The 23,333-nt window shown below is 45.6% G+C and overlaps 1 protein-coding gene across 9 annotated transcripts in view; it reads right to left on the bottom strand.

Annotated features, from left to right (window-relative positions):
- nrxn3a (neurexin 3a) overlaps positions 1 to 20,166 on the bottom strand; it is a 216,988-nt gene extending 196,822 nt beyond the window's left edge. For 2 of the 9 annotated variants that reach the window (XM_084674699.1, XM_084674763.1), the window contains exons 1-4: positions 19,470 to 20,166; positions 13,367 to 13,387; positions 12,798 to 12,827; positions 12,271 to 12,282 (exon numbers count right to left, since the gene is read on the bottom strand). In XM_084674699.1, coding sequence (XP_084530825.1) covers positions 12,271 to 12,282; positions 12,798 to 12,827; positions 13,367 to 13,387; positions 19,470 to 20,166 — 760 coding nt within the window. Of the gene's footprint in view, positions 1 to 12,270; positions 12,283 to 12,797; positions 12,834 to 13,366; positions 13,388 to 14,831; positions 14,844 to 16,070; positions 16,083 to 16,182; positions 16,201 to 19,469 lie in introns of all 9 variants that reach the window. The other 7 variants (XM_084674745.1, XM_084674707.1, XM_084674714.1 and 4 more) reach the window with 6 other exon arrangements.
- Between the last annotated feature and the right edge of the window lie 3,167 nt (positions 20,167 to 23,333).

The raw sequence follows: 23,333 nt of genomic DNA, 5'->3' as shown, positions 1-23,333 counted from the left end.
GCGCGCACACATGCACCAACACACAGATGGACAGCGACAGCCTTATTTCATCTTACTTAAGCTTGGGGACCGCCCCAGTGACTCACTGGTCAATTGTGCAGATTGTGTGGGCTAAAGCCATAGTTAACAGGGGCCTGGGTAAAAAAAAAAAAAAAGATCTAAAAATGCATGAGCTTCTCACAAGTGAAAATGTTAAGGATACATTCATGTGTAGGAGGAGTCATATGAAGAGACAGAGTGAGAGAGAGAGAGAGAGAGAGAGAGAGAGAGAGAGAGAGAGAGATAGAGAGAGAGAGAGAGAGAGAGAGAGACAGAGAGAGAGAGAGAGAGAGAGAGAGAGAGAGAGAGAGAGAGAGAGAGAGAGACAGACAGACAGACAGACAGACAGAGAGAGACAGAGAGAGAGAGAGAGAGAGAGAGAGAGAGAGAGAGAGAGAGAGAGAGAGAGAGAGAGACAGACAGACAGACAGAGAGAGACAGAGAGAGAGAGAGAGAGAGAGAGAGAGAGAGAGAGAGAGAGAGAGAGTTGATCAGAGTTTGTCTTGTCCCCACATCTTTAGCTGAGACACGCCTGGGTGCGTGTGTGACTTTGCACATGTGTTCACTTGTGTCTGTGTGGATGTATGAGTGTGTGTGCGCGTGTGTGTGTGCGCGCGTGGCCACCTGCTGATGACAGACTAAATCTGACACATCCAGACAAGCTCCTGGCAGTGGGAGGTGGGACGGACATCTGAAAAATATGCTGTCACAGAGGCTCTCTACCTGCAATGCCTGACGATTCCAACACTGGTTTGAAATGGGGAGAAGAAGAGAATGTCAGCGACCGACACAGACACACACAACTGGGAAAAGACACAGCGTGGAAAGAAGTGTGTCACTCGTCTAGAGGTTAAACAGAGGTAGCCTACATCCTCCTCTCCACCCTGCAGTGGGGGCCAGTTGTCTCATTGTTTCCATGACTGAACAGGGACCTATCACAATGTGACTAGAGAAGGCAACCTAACCCAGTCATTTGACACCAACACACACACACACACACCGAGTTGAGTTTTTTCTTTCGAGATTTAAACATTTGTGTGTGTGTGTGTGTTTGACTGAGTGAGTTAGTGAGTGAGTGTGAGAGTGAGTGAGTGAGAGATGAGAGAGAGAGAGAGAGAGAGAGAGAGAGAGAGAGAGAGAGAGAGAGAGAGAGAGAGAGAGAAAGAGAGCGAGAGAGAAAGAGAGAGAGAGAGAGAGAGAGTGTGTGTGTGTATTCCTCTACACATACCAGTCCCCACCATGTACCTGCTTTACACCGACTGACCCCAGCTCTCAGGTGACTAGATGAGTCATTCATTTCACTTTACAACGTTGGCAACCGCTCACTCCTGGCAGGAGAGCCAGCACGAGGGGGACGGAACATACCAGAATGGATCTAATTTGCACATCTGCAGTGTTCACCTAGACAGGCTGCTGGAGAAAACTGATGTTGGCTCGTGCCACTGTCCTCATTTCATGGTTCTGCATTTGTTTCTATTTCTCAGTCGCATACAATATGACTGAGAGACGAAAGGGCAGAGACTTTTACTTCAGAGTAGAGTAGAGAAGGGTTGGTCGAGTCTTAATTTTTCACCTGGAGACCTGCACCTTTTTGTGTGTTCCGTGTTTCGGCCTGGCTGTATGATTCCTGTACCCTTTCCAATTGAACAGTATATGAGAGGCTTTGATTAACTGTTTCAAATGAGTTAAAAAGGACAATTGTACTCACCAGGTACAGGTACACTGGAATCCAATCTCATTTTAAATTGTCGTCGACGACATTTTAGATTTCAGAAAGAGCACCTACTCCATACAGCCCGGAACATACTGTAGGGAGTGTGGTGACTGGCACTAATTCTAATCAAGTGTGATAGTGTGCATACTGATATGATGTTCTTTGACATCCTGCTGCGAGAGTAACCCTCTCTGACTGAACAAACTGGACCAGGGGGAGTGTGAGAGACCATCCCCTGTGATGATTCTCTTTGACGGGGTCTGCTGCCCCAGGTATTTGGGCCACAGTACTCCTGGTGGTGGCAGTTTGTTCTGGAGACCGAGTAGGCTTCACCCACAACCTTCTTTCTTTTTTCTTCTTCCTTGCCTTCTTCCTTTGGATTCATTCTTTCTTCATTTTGTATTTTTTTTTGTGGACAAACCCCCCCCCCCCCCCTCCCCTCTCTCTTCTTCTCTTTCCATCTCTGTCTCTCTTATGAGCACAGTTACACATTACTGGAACCTTCCCAGGTCCAGGCCCGGTGCTTGTTGAGGGCATCCTCTTTGATCTTCTCCCTGCCTGTGACGTTATCCAGTCTGTCCCTTGAACAAACACACACACACACACACACACACAATAGGATGCACGTGTTCCACAATACTTCTAAACTTTTGTAGCTGTAACACTATTTATTATCCAGTTGACCCTGACTTCATTCAACTTCCTTTTCCCCCCACCAAGGGTGACCGAATATCTGGCGACGATCCGATTTGCTCTTCATTTCATGCACCTCGGCTTAGCTGCAGGTAGCGACGGCCTCGATAATCTTTTCTTTCCTCTCTGTGTAATGGGACGATGACATTGGAGGGCTGAGGGCTGGCGGGGGCCCTCAGCCACTCTCAGTCTGAGACCCCCTCCCACTGCTCTGCCGTGGGGGATCGGCTTCTTGCGTGTCTCTTTTTTTTTTCGCATCTCAGGAGCATTGCATCACTCACGGTAACTTTTGCAATGCCCGCCCCCCCACCCCCGACCTTCTCAGATCTGAGTAGACAGTTCCAAATTCAAACTGGGGATTGATGATGGTCTAAATTCATTTGTTTGGTTATTTGCTGTGCAAAAAGCAAATGTGCCTCATCTTTTGTTGTCCCGTCGAGGCCAGAAAAACACTTTTATGGCCTAGGGTGTTCGAGTTTCTCAAACTCATACAGTGTTAATGACACAATATGATTGCGGTATAGTGTCATTTAAAGTAGAAGGAGAGAAGGAGAATGTATTTTTGTGTGTGTCGGGTGTGCCAAAAGACACAAACCCATCTTGAAGCAGCATCCTCTCATATTTACATCACGCGGGTTTGACAACGGTAGATGATTTCGAGATCCAACAATCCCTCCAATAAAGCAAAGGGTAGGGGGACACATTTGAACGTAACACCCAGACCAACACGACCAGATCAGGCAGCTATCAGAAAACCCAGCCCGCCCCCCACCCCCCCCCCGCACAGGTTAATACACAAACACTGGATTTTCCGATTCCCTCTGTTTTCTCTGTCTATATCTCCACTCTGTCTCTCGCCCTTCATCTTCTTTTCTTGTTTAGTTAGGGTTAGCTAACCCTTTGGTTTTTCTCCGCCAGGGTTATCTCTTTCTTCTGGCTGCTGTCTTGTGCCCCTGTGAGAGGCAGCTTAGCTGCGATGCATGCGGCTTCCGATGGCTGCCTGGTCTTATCAGCAAGCAGGGGTGTGTGTGTGTGTGTGTGTGTGTGTGTGTGTGTACTGTGTGTGTGTGTGTGGTAGGATGTGCGTGTGGTCGTCAGAAGCAGGATGGCACCCAGTGGTCCTAAGCTCGTGTTTGTGTGTGCGGGTGCGTATTTGTGTGCATACGCCCGTAAGTGGGGGACCTTAAATGACCTTCCCTTTTGGTAGAACAAACGTATACTCTATCTCACACACACACACACACACACACACACACACACACAGATGCATGTGCCAAGAACTCGGCCACCATGGAAAGAGGACGGGGGGGGGGGTGGGGGGGTTACCATGGCAGCCACGTGCCGCGGTGAGTATCGATTACGCGCAAGAGCGAGCCTCTCAGCCAGTGACACACACACACACACACACAAACACACACGCACACGCCTACATACAGACCATCAACAGAGAGGTAGTCTTTAGAAGAAAACTTCCAAACCACAAGATTTGACAAGCTCCTAAAGCATGTGGAGGCATTCACCAAAAGGCTCGACATGAACAGCGTGTCAGTAAATGACCACAGACCTCGTGAGCTGCCTCTGAAGACCTCAGCCTGAACCATGAATAAGAAACCTGCCTGACCTCCGATTGGTGATTAGAGAGTAGCCTTTGTCTGTCTGAGGCCGGAGAACACAGGATGATGAGATGCAGGTGAAATCAATGCTAATTAGGCGGGCTAACTAGGACCCCATCCATGCATAGCGGAGCTGGACAATGGCTATAGAGATAGAGAGCTGCTGTCCACACGTACAGGGACAAACACAAAAGGACATGGACACACACACACACACACACAAGGACAGACACACATACACACACACACACACACACAAGGACGAACACACATGCACACACCATGCACGCACACCAAATACACCATGATTTTGGTAATAGAGACAAAGCACAAAATAACACCCTAGAACATTCTCTCATACACTCTTACACACACACACGCACGAGTACACACACATCAGAGGTAGACAATGATCATACAGTCCAGGCGTGCGATCCTTGACCGTCCTAATGAGGATCAATGAGAGTATTCCCCATCGCCATATGGCCCTCTCTGTTCTCCAGCAGGGCAATTATAACCTCTCACACTCACAGACTCACACACACACACACACAGACCCACACACACACACACACACAGACCCACACACACATCAGCACAGGCTCAAAGTGGCACGCAGATGCACACGTAAAAAGAAAGATGCCTCTACGCATGGTGTCATGAAAATACATGCACAGAGTTGAGGAAACTATAATTGAGCAATAAACACCAGCACACACACAAATCAAGTTTAAGTTTCTTTTTTTTACAATTATTTATAACTACTTACTAACACAACACACACTTCACCTCATATTCAGCTACTGCCTCCATGCTCACACGCACACACACACACACATACACACACATTCAATAGGAACCACATATGGACCACTATGCTATTTGGATGTGCATTCCAGAGAAGACCTGAAGGGAGTGAGCCAGCTGAGAGAGTTAAAGACCCATCAGAGATCTCACAGATCTAAAGAATAAACAACCCGGGGTCAAACTGCTTCTAATCTCACAAACAAACACGCAAACTACTTCATTTTCTCATCTCACTGAACAGACCAGCTCTGTTTTTTTATCACTTTCTCCTCCTTTCTTTTTCCAGCTCTCCCTTGCCCTCCCTCCCTCCCTCTCTCTCTCTCTCTCTCTCTCTCTCTCTCTCTCTCTCTCTCCCTCCCTCCCCTCCCTCCCTCCCTCCCTCCCTCCCTCCCTCCCTCCCTCCCTCCCTCCCTCCCTCCCTCCCTCCCTCTCCCTCTCCTCTCTCTCTCTCTCTCTCTCTCTCTCTCTCTCTCCCTCTCTCTCACTCTTTGTCACCCTGTCTCTCTCTCTCTCTCTCTCTCTGTCTCTATGTCTCTCTGTGTCTCTCTCTCTATTCCTGTGTCTTTTTGTCCACTGTTGAAGAAAATCCTCTCTTCACCATTAGTAGTACATGCTGTAGCCTTCTTCCACGTTCATACACACACACACACATCTCTGACTTGTTCTGGCAAATCAAGGGTACAGCCTGTCCTAAACATGTCTGGTGTGTCAGACAGCTCCTTTGAATGTCAATTGGGTCAGAAGAAAGCATCTTGATTGGTCCAGTGATTGCTTCTTTCAGCCAATAATTGTCTGCTTTCTCTGCATCTCCCCTCTTCAATTGGACAACATTGCACACACAGTAAGTGTGGGAGTGTGTGTGTGTGTGTGCATAATAGCAAGAGTGAAGGAGAGAGAAAAGAGGGGGACAGGGCAAGAGAGAAAGATGAAGGGAGAGGAAGAGAAAGAGAGAGGAGAATGAAAATATGAGAGAGAGAAAGAGAGAGAAAGAAAGGGAGAAAAGGCTAATTACACTGAGAGCTAATCTAATGCCACTCGTTCCCTTTGGGGCACTGGGCAGGAAAAGACTATGTACAGTCACCCCATCCACCAGGTGTGACGAGGAGCAATTATCCACCCAACCTCTCCCACCGACCCAACAGCGGAGGAGAGGGAGAGAGGGACAAGGGGGGGGGGAGAAGCAGGAGGAGTGAGAGAGGAGGGGAAAGAGAAAGACGAATAGGGCAAACGGGAGTCCAGGAAAGGTTAAAAGAACGGGGAGCGAGAGAAGAGACAGCAAGAGGGAAGGACATGAAAGGACAAGATAGACGGAGAGAAGCGGAGAGGAGGGGACAGAGGATTGGGGGGAGAAAGAGGGGTGGAGGGAGAACAGGGGCAGAACTGTAAGGGGGAGAGGGCGGTAGGAGGGAGGCAGAAAATAGGGGGACCGGCACACAAATGAAGGACTAACCTTAGTGGCATTTCGTATGGATTCAATGTCAACAGAGGGGCATTAGGAGATGGATGTGGACACCAATACGAAGATATTTGACACCATCGACGTGACACACTCATTGACCGACACGCGCCCCGTAGCGTGGCACTCTTCTAGCAGTTTCTGTCCCACCTTCGTCCAGTCTGCTCCCACCACATCACCACGTGACCGTGAGAAGGAGAAGGGCTCTCCTGTCTGCATGCCATGGCCTCTCATCTCTCTTAAGGAGCTTCAAAGAACTTTGTACACAACTTCATCTCCAGTCACCGGTAGTTCCCTCAGTTGTCATAACGTGTTCATATTGTTCTTATTTCCTTTCGCTCATTTTGAGTTCACCATCGTTAAGATCGGCTGTACTCTTAAAATGCAGGAATTCCTTCGCAATACCAAGTCTTACATATTAACCGTGGGTTTTCCTTGATTTGCCACGCCTGTTCGATACTTCAGTCTAAATAACTCTTCTATTCTAAACACCCACACCCTGCTAGGCACTCCATGTCTCAACCCATTCATACGCAATAATGACAACCACACACGAGAACTCAATCGTGAACTCCCAAATACACACACACACACACACACACACACACACACAGGTTTGACTAAGCCAGAAGCTCAGTGGGTGTGTCAAACTGTCTGTTCCCTGACAGAGACACAGCGACAGAGGGATTATAGGAGCAAATGGAATTACCGTCCGTCCAAACAGGGAGATAACCATTTCATTATCAGAGTCTCTCACACTCTTCCACGCACACGCTGTCACCTCACTGTCACACACACGTGCACACATGCACACGTGCACACGTGCACACGCACCCCAGGGAAGCATCTTCAAACAGCCAACAGGGATTGGGACGACACACACACAAATGCGCACACACACACACACACACACATAAAGAAGCCAAAGGAAATGTCAATCAAATCATAGCACCGTAGTAAGAATACAATTATAAACGAATCTGCAGAAAAATATATAGTAGCCGTATCTATCATCTTTTTCTTTTTTCTATTTTGTCCCGCTTGCTTCAACAACCTTAAATCATTCACTCGTTGCCCAAAATTTGCTTGGAAAGACAAATATCAGAACAAAACCACTGTTAAATAAAGCTAAATGTCAGACTCACAAACTGTGCTAACACCGGAAGAACATTGTGAGTGAGCAAATATGAGAGGGTTAACCTTCCACTTCCTCCATTTCCCTCAAGCTCAGTTTTAGTCTTGCTCAAACAAGGGAAGAGTTCTAGGTTAATCCAAAGTCTGTGTAAGTGTTTTGCAGCCACACACCTGTCTAACTGAGCCCTCTGAAGTGACACACACACACACACACTTACAAATGTATATTTATATTCATTCAGTCATACATAAAACCCATCTGACAGACACTGACATAACCTTTCCAGCTTGGAGAGAGCCAGAGAGCCAGTGTTTTTAGAGAAAGGGAAGCAGAGGGAGAGAGAAGGAGAGAGGGGCGAGAGAGACGCGTGGAGAAAGTGAGAAAGAGAGGAAGTGAGACAGATGGAAAGAGATAGGTAAAGATAGGGATGGAGAGAAAATGAGGGGGGAAAGGGAGGGACAATTCCCAGCACTGATCAGCATTTGATTATCAATGTCTCCTCAAGGTTAGCATGAGGAGACACCTCCTTAATGCAATCAAACCTGATTAGATAATTAGCATACTATTTGCATAATGTCACTGCAATTCATTACCCAGTGAGTGAGTTTATCTGTATCCCCTGAGACGTCCATCTCTCGCGGCACATGCACGCGCACACACAGAAGCCCATGTCATTTCCTTCTCCGCATGCCCTTGCCGCCCCCATTCCCCAACATATACACATCCACTGGGTCACCCTCTCCACACCACGTAACACACACTGACACAAGCACATTCACACACAACTGTTCACACTCAGACACATACAAACACGATCATTAAAAACCAAACACACACACACACACATAGTTGCAAACACTACACAAGGCAAACCACCAAAACCCCTTTAGAGCTGTTTCCTTTCTATTCTCCCTCCCTGGTTGTTGTTCTTGTTGTTGCATGTTGGCATATGCCGACTGCCAGCATGGGGCATGGCATTACCCGCCAGAGCTTAGCCTGTAACTGTGTTTGTGTGTGTGTGTGTGTGTGTGTGTGTGAAGGAGGGAGATAGAACAGGAGAGACATACAGAAATTGAGAGGGATAAACCCCAGAATAAAAGCATGAGAATGCCCAAGCATGGCAAAGAGAGGCCGAGAGAGGGAGATGAGGAGAGAGATGTGGAGAGAGATGAGGAGAGAGATGTGGAGAGAGATGAGGAGAGAGATGAGGAGAGAGATGAGGAGAGAGATGTGGAGAGAGATGAGGAGAGAGATGTGGAGAGAGATGTGGAGAGAGATGTGGAGAGAGATGAGGAGAGAGATGAGGAGAGAGATGTGGAGAGAGATGAGGAGAGAGATGTGGAGAGAGATGAGGAGAGAGATGTGGAGAGAGATGAGGAGAGAGATGTGGAGAGAGATGAGGAGAGAGATGAGGAGAGAGATGAGGAGAGAGATGTGGAGAGAGATGTGGAGAGAGATGAGGAGAGAGATGTGGAGAGAGATGAGGAGAGAGATGTGGAGAGAGATGAGGAGAGAGATGAGGAGAGAGATGAGGAGAGAGATGAGGAGAGAGATGAGGAGAGAGATGAGGAGAGAGATGTGGAGAGACATGAGAAAAGACTGGAAGGATGCGAGGAGTGAGAGGAATGAGAAGTTCAAGTGTATGAACCAGGAAACACTCTAAATCAAAATCGCTCCTGGGCTACAATATATATGTTATCCTCTCTCTCTCTCTCTCTCTCTCTCTCTCTCTCTCTCTCTCTCTCTCTCTCTCTCTCTCTGTGTTGTGCTTTCTCTCTCTCTGTCTTGTGCTTTCTCTCTGTCTCTCTCTCTATCTTTCTCTCTCACACTTCTCTTGCTCCCTCCATCTCTTCACCCCCCCCCCAGTCCTCCCAGATGGTGTCTGCCTTTCTACAATCACTGGCTCACACCATCATTCAGTCAACCGCACAAAAGACAACTGGTCAACCATACAGTACACCAACCTTTAGTACTAGTCCCTGCCTCAATATCTCATGACATCACTATGACTACTTCCTATTCTGGAAGGGCGTCTTTTCTTATTCTATGTACTCGGCTATGCTGGTGACGTTCAGTCAAATTGTCTGTGTCAGATCCAGGTATTGAAGCATTGAAGTGATAGTCTTGTTTGTTGTCATTCAGTTTACATTCTTTTAATGTTATTTATCTCCCGCCGGTGTTGAAATCATCTACAAAATCGTTTGATGCACTTTACCGACACACTTTACAGAGGAGAAACACAAAGGGCTGAGTTGGCGTCCTTTTTTACGGAGGCTTGATAGGATGAAAAGATGATCCCCTGCTTGGGGAATATGGAAAAAGGCGGTAAGATAAAATCTCTGTGAGGGTTAGGGTGATTAAAAAGGGTGAGCGAGAGAGATAGAGATAGAGAGATAGAGAGATAGAGAGACAGAGAGAGAGAGAGAGAGAGAGAGAGAGAGAGAGAGAGAGAGAGAGAGAGAGAGAGAGGGGGGGGGGGGGGGCGGGGCAGAGAGTGAAAGAGTTGAGTTTCAACACACCTTTATTATTCTCTAGAGGATAGGGGAACCTGGACTTTGCGTCACTGACATGCCTTTGCGATACCCATCACCAAAAAAACATCATCAACAACAACCACCCCCAAAAAAATATCTAAACGTCCTTAGGCATCCACAAATATCAGTCCCTCACCCTCATGTACCATAGTGAGAGAACAAAAGAGACAGATACTTTTGCTCTATATTGATATACCTGGACATCAAAACCATGCCTTTGAGAGCAAGAGAGAGAGAAACAGAGAGAAGGAAGCCTTAATCAACCTTTCCAATTCAACCCACAGAAAACTGTTTCAGCTTTCCAAACCAGAGAGGGGGGAGAGGGGGGGGGGATCTTACAGCAAAAGAAACCCCACAAGTAAGGGATAGGGAAAAGGAACAAGCTTGACAGTAAAATATGACTCCATAAGACGAGGACGCGGTTTCCCATTATCCTCCCTCTCCCTCTCCCTCTCCCTCTCCCTCTCCCTCTCCCTCTCCCTCTCCCTCTCCCTCTCCCTCTCCCTCTCCCTCTCCCTCTCCATCTTGGCCGCTGTGTTGGTGAATTGCGATGTAAATAGATCCAGAATGAAGGTCCTCGTCCGCCTAACAGGAGTCGACAGGGGAGCTGATGGGTAATAATGTCTGCCGTCTCGCAGAGGGATTAAACACAGGAAGCAGGAAGTGCGACAGGCAGGCCGGGGGAGGGTGGGGGGGAGTGGGGATGGTTAGTGGGTGTCCCTGACAGCACCAGGCATGTTTTCCCCCACACAAATTCAAATGAGGTCGGGTTTGAGAACACAGAAGAAGAGAGGCCGGAGGGTGGGCAGTGGAAAATGAATCCCAGCCTTGTATTAGTGTTGGTCTCATGTTGGAGTGTTTGGAGGTTTGGAGGGGGGGAGGGGGAGACAATTGATATATGACTTGATACACTGGACTTCAATGTGCCGGTGCGTTCTCTGTTAGACTGAAGTAAGTACGGAGGGAGGTTCTGGTACCATGCCCCGGCCTCAGACGCTTCAGTGTGGTTGCCTTGTGAAAGTGGTGACTTTGCACATTCATCGCTGAAGCATTAGGGCTGCGGTAGAGCTTGTTGTCTTGGCTTCCCCGGGCTCATTTGAGTCTCGTCTTACTATCCAAAGACCCAAGGGGCATCAAAGTCGGTCAAACTGAGGGAAGGAGGAGGACGATTCAGGTTTCTCTTGCTCATCATTCCAATCAAACCTCAAGCGTCACTCGACTGAGCTCGTGGTTGTCACAGTAAACTAGTGAAGTGCACACTGATCCTTGCCATGGTTGAGAGGGTGCCAACAACTGGGAGGGAGCCTGATGCAAGCAGGAAGGGATACACAATGGAACGTTGAATTCTGGGTCTTCTTCTGTGGACAGGAAGGCTATAGGGAGACGGGGTCATATGGTCAGGAAGAATGAGCACAGGACATCTGTATGTAGCATCACCTAGAAATGTCACCTAGGCCTCTTTCTCACTCTATCTTCCACAACCACTTTATATCTCTCTCAATTGAAGAACCTTAAATCATATTTCAGCCATCACATCACAGGGGCATGTCTTTAGTAATTGTATTAAGGAGACGGACACAACATTTGTCTGGAGACAAAAAGCGGAAGGATCCATTCCTAATCCGTCAAATCCACCACAAACAATACAGGAAGGAATCCGGAAAACATAATTCATGAATACCATGACAAATTCCTCCATGATATGGGCTCGGGCAGCCAGAACACAGCTTGTCTCTCTTTGTTTGTTTTTTTAAGAACAGGAGTTTCCCAGCTTTTGTCCAGCGTATCCAACCAGCAAGACTGTAGGTGTTCCGGTACATGTTCCTATGCATCAATTTTAAAGGGAGAAGTAACACCATCCATGGCAAAGATGTGGGCCTGAGGAGGCCACAATAGATATTTGGCTGCAAGCAACTACTGTTTATAGATCAACTCTACATACACACACAAGCGAGCGCTCGCACACACACACACACACACATGCTTACACACACACACACACACACACACACAATTGCTCACTTATCCAGGGAGCACTCCGTCTTTTCTCGCCTTCAATTAAGGCTGGTTTAATTACTCGCTTAATCCAAGAACCCTCGGTGAGACGCCATTAGACGAGAAACACTAAACACACTGAAGTAAACACATTAGAATGGCACCGAGACAGGAAGCGAGGCAGCTCGCGGCTCACAAACACTCACGGCACTGCTGTTTTGTTTTTTTTGGGGGGGGGGGGGGGGTTCTGAAGGAGGCAATATAAAGAGAGAGAGGGTCTGTACCTTTGCTTTTAGCTAGGAGGAGAGCAGAAGACGCAGAGGTGAGGAGACAGCGTGTCCGTGATGCGAGAGGCGGGGAGGAGGAGGCGGAGGAGGGAGACAAAGGAGAACAATTATCAGTACAGGCGCTTGGTGGGGTGAGAGATTTCGTTTGAATGGACGAAGAAACAAGTGTTCACATCTACATATGCAGACAGTATGTACGACAACACATGCACCGTGCATCAGTCTCATACAAAACACAACATATAGTTGCCCCTGAAGCAGTAGGCCAACAAGAGGGTCCCAACACCATTTCAGATCAACGCAAAGCACACAAGGGTTTGTCGTCAAAGTGGCAAACCTGTGGTGTTCTTCCGTTGCACTTGTAATGGATGGTTCGAATCACTCTTATCGAGCGATGCGCTCAAATGCATTTGGGAATCCTCCAAACCAGGCTTGGAAAAAACATGCACAAGCCACAATCCCACTCACCCCAAACAGAGGACAGAGTGAAGAGAGAGAGAGAGAGAGAGAGATAAGAGGCATACCTTGCTCCGCCATCATCATGTGTGCAAATCCTTGAGATGTCGAAGAAAACGAAGGGAGGGCGCAAAGAAGGAAGAGAGAGAAAGAGAGAGAGAGAGAGAGAGAGAGAGAGAGAGAGAGAGAGAACACACTTCAGAAACTCTTTATTTTCCCAATACTCTCAAGAGGTATTGTGGTGACACATATTTTCCCAGGGGAGAAAGCATGGCACCAAACACACTGACAGTTGTACCAAGCTTCCCCTTCGTTAAGGAGAAAGCTTCTGTGGAAAAAATCAGTGTTTCAGTAGGAAAATACAGTATTGGTTTTAAATACAAGACCCGTCAGTCGATGAGTCACTGTACTGTGTTCAGCATCTCCCAGGTCCCTACAGTGGATAGCTCTATTTTACATCACCGGCCATGGTTCATTCACAATCGATCTTTAATCCATCATAAATATATCAGAAAATAACCAACACCTACTCTTCAGTCACTTTCACATTCATTTTCACTATACTACTGTAAATAAGTTGTAAATGAGACATCAATACTATACATTAGCCATGGGAAACTTTGCCCCCAAAACTTACCTTGGATATTGTTGCTGACCTCTGAAAACAGGACAGAATGGGGAGGAAGGAAGGCAGAAAAAGACAAGAGAGAAGGAAAGAATGCCATCATTAGAAACACTCTTATTACATTTGCATGGCTCATATCATGCAAACTATGACACACCTGACAGCATACAAAGGGCCGGCGCTGCGCACGACCTTGTGCATGTATAGCGTGTTTTGCATATAAAACATGGCTGACATCAGTGGCTGTCGAGGGGAACCATAAGCAACAACACTGGAACACTGGAAACACGGAGAAAGTTTGGTTCACTTCCTCTGCGACTTCAAATGCATTGTCTCCTACACGCTAGACAGACAGACAGACAGACAGACACAGACACAGACAGACAGACAGACAGACAGACAGACAGACAAAGAAAAAAGGACTATAACCATTGCACACACATACCCACACACACACAGAGAAACCTTGGGGACGTAAATCTGTGCCGGTGGTATCCTAGCTTCCTGTAAGCAGGTGGAGAATTTACGATGTCTGGGCCATTACAGTAGACTGGGAAATAAAGAAAGAATCCCCTCTGTATTGTATATTTAACTGTCCTTAAGGTCTCTTTCACTGAAGACACCACTCCAGTGACCAGATACCTCGCCGCCGCCTAACAGCGGTCCTCGTCAGGTGACCCTTTGGGGGAGTGGCCTTGGGACAGCGCAGAGCACATGACAGAGGAGCAGGTATATGGGGGGAGAAAGAGCCGGCAAGTGGTGGAAGGAGGGCGAGAGGAAAGAAGGACTGAGAGAGACCTTTTAAACAGACCTAGCTTTATTCCAGGTTATTAGAAGCATTTTCCCAGGCACAATTCTGAAATGTCAAATCCCCAAAAATATTTTGGTTTAAAAAAACACATATTGGATTTGGACGTAGATAGATTCTATTACGGTTTGGAAATTTTGAAAAGCCAAAGTGTTTTCGCACCAAAATAAATGGCCTTGGTACCTGATTAGCAACATCGTTAGACCACTAGTCACAATTAAGTAGTGAAATTAGTCAACGTTAATTGAGTCGAGATCCATTAGAATACTAATACTTCGTAGGAGGTAATCAGATATACTGAATATTAGGCATTAATCTAAACGCTGGCAGTGGGAAGTTAATCAGATGTACTGTATTAGATATTAATTCACTCTGAGCACTATCGGGCTAAAGTGAGCGGAAACTGAAACAAGCTGCTCAAATGACCATTAGTTTCAGTGTGACGTCTACTAGTGTGTGTGTGAGTGGGTTTAGTGTGTGTGTGTGTGTGTGGGGGGGGGGGGTGGGTTGGGAGGGGGGGTTTGTGTGTGTTTAATCTCCTCTAATCTCCTCTTTTGAGAAGGGTTCCCTCATACACTTAACATCTGTGGCGATGTCTAAAAACGGACAGCCTCATCGTCAACAAACTCCAAAATGGTTCAATGGGAATAGAGGATTTAGTTTGTAGTGTGTGTGTGTGTTCTGTGTGTGTACCTGTCCATCCCTCCTGTGTAAAACATCCTGTTTAAAACCAATGAGTCACGCTCGGTGCTCCAAATATGTTGGTGTCGCTGCTGGAAGTGCTGAATCCCGAACCTGTTGGTCTGACACAGGACGTGGTGAACTGCCTGGAGAGGGGTGTTCATCTTCGAATCCCTCTGCTCCAGTTTGTCTGTCAGACCAACACATCATGTTCAGCACCCGTCACAGCCCCCCCCCTCTCTCTCTCTCTCTCTCTCTCTCTGTCTCTCTCTCTCTCTCTGTCTCTCTGTCTCTCTCTCTCTCTCTGTCTCTCTCTCTCTCTCTCATTTTCTTTCTTTCTCTCGTCATTTTGTCTCCTTTCTTATCTCTCCATCCTGACCTACTTTCGCTGACAGATTAGTTCTTGGTTTTCTGTCCCCGGTGTGTGCACACACACACACACAAACAAGTACAAACACACAAGTATGCACGCATAGAGTACACAGACGTATGCACACACTTACAGGACAAACGAACCCAGGTGGATCGATGGCTATCATCACAATCGGTTGATTTAACAACAACAAAAAATACATTTTTTAATCAACTACAAAGTAAATGGCATTCATAGCATATCAGCTACCTCAGTTTGCCCGTTAAAATAACACTTCCCTTGGGGGGGCCAATCATCCGGAAACAGATCGATAAATCAATTATGGACGTCTGAGTGGGGCTTGACAAACTTGTTTATGTATCACTAGGCACATTTAATAAAAAACAAACTGTCTTATAACTTCCTCCTGTAAAAGGTCAATATGTCCAGGCAACCCATGGAGACTGCAGAATTAGTAGAAGTGTCCTGCAGTGTACGATACTTAAGGGCTTGCTTTCAGTTTTATTTCAGAGGGTAAGAGGTGAGAGCTAAAGGGCTGTGTTCCTTACAGGAGGTACTTAAAGGGATGAGGGAGACTACTGTTTGCACTTTTCCAATGCTTCTTAAAGGGTATGGCTGGTGGAGGTGACATAAGCTTATTCATTATTCATCGCCATGATGGAATTGTGGGATTGTTGTTGTTTCAGTAATTGTTGTGAGCCTAATTGATTGTACTGAATACATTTGGACAGGTTAACACTAGCTGAGGGAGATCCCATCCCTAACCCCCAAAACACACACACACACACACATCCATGTACACACACACAATGACAGATTGAGTGATTATGTCGGCAAGCGCAAACTGTTACTATTATAACTATAATCTGCTGCACTCAAAGATTACAGCACAAGAGACTTTGGAAACGCTCCCTTGTCTGTCGCCGCAGCATGGCCAACACACGCTGCAGCCGTAGCAACAGTTACCGAGGCCCTTTGAGCCATCTGCCCTGCCTGGGGAAGTGTCAGGTTGCTGTGGTTGTGCCCCTGGCAACCACCAGACGATGTATACAAACATACAACCTCTTCGGCTGTGTGTTTGTTTATTTGTTTGTTTGTTTTTAAGAGAGCTTGAACTTTTGAGTTACTTTTTTGATGGGCGTCACTGCGTCACAAAAGTTGGAGTCAATGTATTGAAAGAAAATCACTTGAGCTCCACAAAGTTATTCTAGTTTTCGATTAAAACTCGATTCAAAACTTGAATTGAGTAAATGGAAGGTGAATTACTGCATTGTTTGGCATCGACAATGGGTTTGCTGCATTACTTCTAGCATGTCACTCCTTATCTTTCTGAGGTTAAAATTTGCAAACACAGTGCCTTTTCCATTAGAAAAAGAACATTATCGTCATAAGTCACTATTAGCCAGTTAGTAGCCTCATGATTTTCAGGTTATTGATTTCTGGCCTCAAGGGGGCTGTGCTGATAGTTTTCCTCACTGCTTAGCTTAATCAATGGATTTATTCATTAGCTCGAGTTTTACAATGTTTCCTGGGCCAAGTCTTTTACAGTGAATAAAAAAAGGGTCCTTTGATTAAATTGTCTGTTGGCTGGATTTGAAGGCTAGTGAGTGTTTAAGAGAGTTAAGGGGGTTCAAGTTTTAGGGGCGTGGGCCGTTGAAATGTTCACATCAATAACGAGAGATAGTAATAACACTCACATCCCTACTGTACAGGGTATAGTGGTGTTAACTTATACTGTAAGGTGATATAAATGTGTGCCCCTCCCACTAACATTTAAACCAAACCTACACCCTTGCACATGAGCATTTGTGCCATATATTTACTATTTGATGCCAGTGTATTCAATGGCATGATATAATATCGCCTTCCATCGTAAGCAAAGGTTGTTTATCTTTTTATGATTGCCTGAGCTCCTGTTCACTCTGCCAAACTATAACATGGCTATTTCAGTCCCCTTCCACACCCCCTCCCCAATGCTAACAGTCCCCTATCAGCGAGCTGCAGACTGCAGACGGCAGCCAGCCAAGCAGAAAGCAGAAAAACGAGAGACAGACGTAAATCAGCGTAGGAGTGGGGGGGGGGGGGTCCGGCCAGAGGGGCCGTAAGTCAGAGGGAGACGGTCCTGAGCCGACCCAGGCCGCAGAAGCCCCTGTTTAGCCACGCGTGGCAGGAATGGAGGGGTTGGTTGGTTGGTAGCTGAGGATGGAGGTTTGATGGGAACAGGGATGGGGATCAGGGCTGAATGCCTTGTACTGGCACAGGAGACACAAATGAGTTTGTTATTTTGAATAGAGAGCAGACCGGCACAGTCTATGGGACAGTATAGAAACACAGAACAAATACTCCCAGACATGACCACACTTGACTCACACATAAACACACACAAAATAATGATACCCAGGTTGATGTTAGATTAGAAATATTAGAATATTTAATCCGAATATTAGACAATTCATTCGGCACACTTGAAGGTTTTGAGATACTTTTTTGGCATCACATTATTTCTCTTCAGCAAGGACAACAATGTCTGGAGTGAAAGGGACCTGAATGGCAGCAATTCAATCAGCAGAAAAACACAGCAAAGCAGCTTAGCGCTCATCAAGACGAAGGGGAAAATAGAGGCCCATTTCTTTAAACAAGAACTGAGATTAAGTATTTTATCCCTTCTTTTCCACGTAATCTTTCAATTCCAGATTGAAGTGTCCTTTTGTTCGTCTCTGGACGTGTTGGTGTGATACTAGATTGGACAGAAATGTGACATTTCTGATGAGTAGTGAAGAAAAGCAACTAGGCCTCAAGGGAAGGGAAAGGGTGTAGAATGAGGGGCATAGAATCAACATGGGAGGAAGAGATAAACAAACTATTCCACTTGATGATATCTGTGTTTCTTTCTGTTGCACTAAATCAAATTAATGAGGGGAAACGTCTGAAATGTGCGGTTTTGTGACCTTAGGCAAGAATTATTTTCAAACCAGGTATGTAAAAAAAAAAAAGGAGATAGGTTTCCCCGCTATGTTGTGAGTCAAGATATCTTTTTATGTGCCTGCTTGAAGAAAATGATACAGAAGATGAAGGAAGGGAAAACATAATTCTATTTTTGTCTGACCAATACCAGCTGTAGCGAGGCTGGGGGTAAGTGGAGGACTGAAAGAGAGTGTTTTGTGATTTAATCAAAGCAGTAGCAGAATTCTCAGCACAAAAGGATGTGATTCTAACACCTGCCATGGTGTGATTGGATGGAGAAAAAGGGCTCAGGAGGCCCCCTTTCTCTATAGGCGTCCTTATCAGTGCCTGCAAGGGTGGCGCCATTAACCTGTACCTTACTGGCTCACCGAGCTTAGATGAGCGGTGTGCTTTTACAAGTGCGATTCACACACACACAGGGATAATAACAAACGATGGGGAAGCTAGCCAGAGCAACAAAGCCTAAATGCTTTGAAGTCACTTGGAACGTTCTTTGACTATATGGATGAAAGACTTAAAGGTGAAATGTAGAGCAATGTCAAACCCTGCGAAAAGCGGATACAAAACACGAATATGAAACACCACAGCCAGATTAGTACCCCAAAGGGCCCCTGGGCACTGAAACTCATGTGCCCCCTCACCACCACCACCACCACCCCCACCCCGCCCTCCCTCCAATCATATTTTATTTTTTGTTAACAACTTTTATTTTATTCTGATTGAATTATTATCAAGGTTGAGGGCCAAGCAAGCCTTGTGCAGACTGTTAAGTAGACAAACAATATATATATATATATATATATATATATATATATATATATATATATATATATATATATATATATATATACATATATACATATATACATATACATATATACATATATATATATATATATATATATATATATATATGTATGTATGTATGTATGTATGTATGTATGTATGTATATATGTATATTTATGTATATATATATATATATATATATATATATATATATATATATATATATATATATATATGTATATATATATATATATATATATATATATATATATATATATATATATATATATATATTACACATACACACACAATTCTCCGATCACAGAGGGCCCCTCTTTGCCCAAAGGCCCCTGGGCCCAGATTGCCCATATGGTAGATCCGGCCTTGCAAAACACTACAAAGTTGTGTAGTGTTGCCTATCTGGTCGTGCTTTAATATTGAACAAACCATTAATATTTATAAAATAAAAATGCCAAATTGATTACATGAAAGGTATTTTTACCTTCGTTGCAGAAGCGGCCCTTGTATTCCGTTTTGGAACAATCGCAGAGTGGTTCTCCGTCCACCACGGAACAGCTCCCACCATTCTCGCACAGGTTCTCCGTGCACCTCCCGTCCGACTCCAGCCGGACCTTCAAACTGCTGAGGAGAGTGGGTTCCGTGTTGCCGTACTTGAGATCCGTAATAACCCCGACGAACGGCGGTGCGTTGCGAACCGTTGGCAGGGTGAGCGCTGACGTGCGGATGTCCAGCGGAACTCCACCTATGAACAGATCGCTCACGATCTTCATGAACTGGCGCTGGGGCCGCACCTCGTCAGCCTTGGCCGCGCCATCCAGCCCCAGAACCGTCCGCAGGTTGAAGCGGCTCAGAGTGGCAAAGTGCCAGCTGCTGTCGTTGACCCGTTTGTCAGAGACCACACTGGTCTCAGCGCAGTCGATGCTGAAGCGCAGCTGCAGCTTGCCCTCCACCACCATCAGCTGCAGGAAGTCGCAGTAGCCCCCGTCATCAAAGTAGAGTAGAAGCGCGGTGGACGCCTCGGTCTTGAACTGGAAGCTGAGGTCGCCACGCGTGCTGGCGTCCCAGCGGAGGTAGCGCGCCCACTGGCCTTGAGTTCCAGTGAACTCCAGGCCCAGACACAGCCCTAACATTGTACTGAGGAACAGCTGCAGACGCACATACAAACCTAGAGGATCCATGGTCGTAAAGGAACTCGTGTTTATAATCCCAGATGGTTAGATGGCATCGAATTTGTTTTGGTTCAAAGAACTACCTCGAGTAAGTATCCGTTTTATTTATTTTTAGTAAATATCCACACTTGTATCCAAAAGAAAAAATGCCCAGAGATTTTTAATAGATTTCTTTATAAAAAATAGTCTCTTTTTTTAGGGAGTAAGTTGGTAGAAGGGAGAACAGTCGAAGAGTTAACAGTCATAAGGCCATTCACATTAGTCAAGAGTCCAATCGCTGTGCAGCAATGAACGTTATAGGGAAATTCTAGATGCCTTCCCTAGGGTAAAGAAAGGAGATCGAGGGAGAAGGGAGTAGAAACAAATATGTTTCGACGATTCAAAACTGAACTTTTTAATCCTTTACACTTCAAATAGGTTGTCACAGAGATTCATGAGGTGAGGTCCAGTTGAGAAGATTGTTCTGGCTCTGAGGGTGAGCGATACTTCCTTCTTCATGTTGCCTGCTGGGATTTGTAGTTTGTGGGGGATCTTCTGGATTTCCTCAGTTCCATCACTGTCAAAAACAGAAAGCAAAGACAAGACACATCTCAGACATTGATTTTAAGTCAAACCATTAATCTGTTTGGCAACATACTCCAAATTAAATTTTACGAGAAAGCTTTGTTGTCTGCATGTACATCATTGTAAGATTAGTCCAAATATATAAAGTCCCCGAGATGCAAATCTGCAGAAAACAGACAACACATAAATCGCTAATTCTGTCAATTATTCATTATTTCTGATACAGATAAGACACATTGCAACAGAGTTTTTTTAAATCTAGAAGTAGCTGTTTGGTCCATTTTCTTTTATCCCCTAAGGAAAGGTTGTTTTGAGCTATCGGTCATCTGCTACGTAAATGAGTCCCATCATTCTCAGGGCAGGCCATGACTATCAATCAGCCAAGGGAGACTGTCTTTATCTGATGGCCAGGGAAAGGGCTTTCTGCTGAATGCTTAACACAGCCACGGGGGGGGAGGGAGGTGTACTAAGACAGACAGAGAGAATGAGAGAAAGTCATTGGAAATTTTCACTCATCACTCATTTTGTCATATTATATATCCAATATATATATATATATATATATATATTGGGGGGGGGGGGTCATTTTTTTGATTTGAATTTTTTTAACTGGTGTTATGAGTGAGCATATCAAAGTCCATGAGCTGTGACACACGTTCTCTCATACCTCATGTTATATACTGCTGATGCAAGAAGGCATGCATGCACTGAAGGAAAGATAAAGACAGAGGTGGTGAATTAACCACATGAAAATCTGTGAAGATAAATGGTGTGCTCAATTTGATCAAATATCATGATGTACAGTATCTCTCACGTGCCATATTATATCATATTTTAAATGTTATGCTGTTTCTTTTTTAGTCACACAACTGTGAGGTGTCGCCAAGTATTAATGTGTATGGGGAAAAAGAACCCCAAAAAGCATGGACAGGCAAAGACTAAGGAGAAAGATGGAGCGAATGGAAGGCAGAACAGAGAGAAGAGGGAACATTGAGACAGACAGACAGACAGACAGACAGACAGACAGACAGACAGACAGACAGACAGACAAACAGACAGACAGACAGACAGACAGACAGACAGACTGAGAGGGAGAAGGGACAGGGAGAGAGGGAGAAGGGACAGGGAGAGAGGGAGAAGGGACAGGGAGAGAGGGAGAAGGGACAGGGAGAGAGGGAGAAGGGACAGGGAGAAGGGACAGGGAGAGAGGGAGAAGGGACAGGGAGAGAGGGAGACGGGACAGGGAGAGAGGGAGAAGGGACAGGGAGAGAGGGAGAAGGGACAGGGAGAGAGGGAGAAGGGACAAACAGAAAGTACAGTATGTCATCAGTGCTCACACTCACACACACGCTCCTCAAACCTCTGGTGACACATGAGCTTGATGTGTGTCATCGCTGGGATATGCTGGTCCCTGACACACTAGCGATGCAATGACAAGCCAACGTCTGGCCGTCAGCAACCTATGGACCCTGTGCTCTGTTTCACACGCGCGCGCGTGTGTGTGTGTGTGGTAATGTGCTTGTGTTTCTGTGTGTGTGTGTTTGTGTGTGGCAGTTGACATTCTCAAAGTCCAGAAGTCGTTTTTTTTCTTCTATTAGTGGAACAAATACCATGGAACAATAAGGTGATATTGAACGATGATTCCCTTAGTTAGAAAACAAATGGGATGAAACAGTTTGCTAAGGGTTATTTAAAAAGCTCTGGGCAGACCATAACAGCATTTCTTTTAAGGATTCAACATGTTTGAAACATCATGCTTCATAATATTCATCCACAATAATTACATTTCATTTACGTAATTGAATGAAAAATACAATGTGGACAAACATCTAATTACATTAGTCATTTGACCATGAGGAAAGCTGATTAATAATGTCTATTATTATCCTATTCTAATCCAGAAAAAAACACAAGCCTGTACAAATACAAAGCTCCACATAATGAACACAAATATTGACCAAAGACATCTGAAATTCTAAACGTCAATCATCTATAGTCTACTGTGAATCTGTTCATCATGTAAAGTATGTGACCACATATTAATTCAGCTTTTTTCCAAAGGAATCCTTCATAGTTTTCTTAGTTTTATTGTCAAATAGACAAAAACATCAGAACCAGAAACAATATTGGGACAATTCCCAAGCCAATCCCAGGTACTGTGTACCTCTCCAGAGACGTAACCGTCACACCTCTAACAATAAACCTAGAGAGAGAACGTACACACTGTCCAATCCAATATGGGAAAGCTCGGCCAAGTGTGGTTTTGTTGCACCATTCAACCCCACTTATACACAATCCTGGTCCGCCTTCGTGTTAGGGCGCTGCTCCCTCACCGATCCTCAAATAAAAAGCTGCATCTCATCTTACGCTGGCCCATTCAAGGGCGTAACCTGATAGACAAGGCACACGCTCCCTCTGTCCCTATTGGTCCTGTTGAGAAGGGCGTGGGGGTGGGGGGGGGGGGGGGGCGGCTTGGTATCACAGGACAATAGGTCCAGCAGTCAGCAAGAGGCCTGATGGACCGGAACACGCTGACAAGCGATTAAAACCTGCTGCTATGGCTGGGTCACGGGCAGAGAGGAGAGAGAGAGAGAGAGAGAGAGAGAGAGAGA

This window comes from Hypomesus nipponensis, chromosome 3, assembly GCF_054491055.1.
Source record: "Hypomesus nipponensis isolate SF chromosome 3, ASM5449105v1, whole genome shotgun sequence".
NCBI classification, from domain to species: Eukaryota; Metazoa; Chordata; class Actinopteri; order Osmeriformes; family Osmeridae; genus Hypomesus; species Hypomesus nipponensis.
This window is presented reverse-complemented; position numbering and strand designations above follow the sequence as displayed.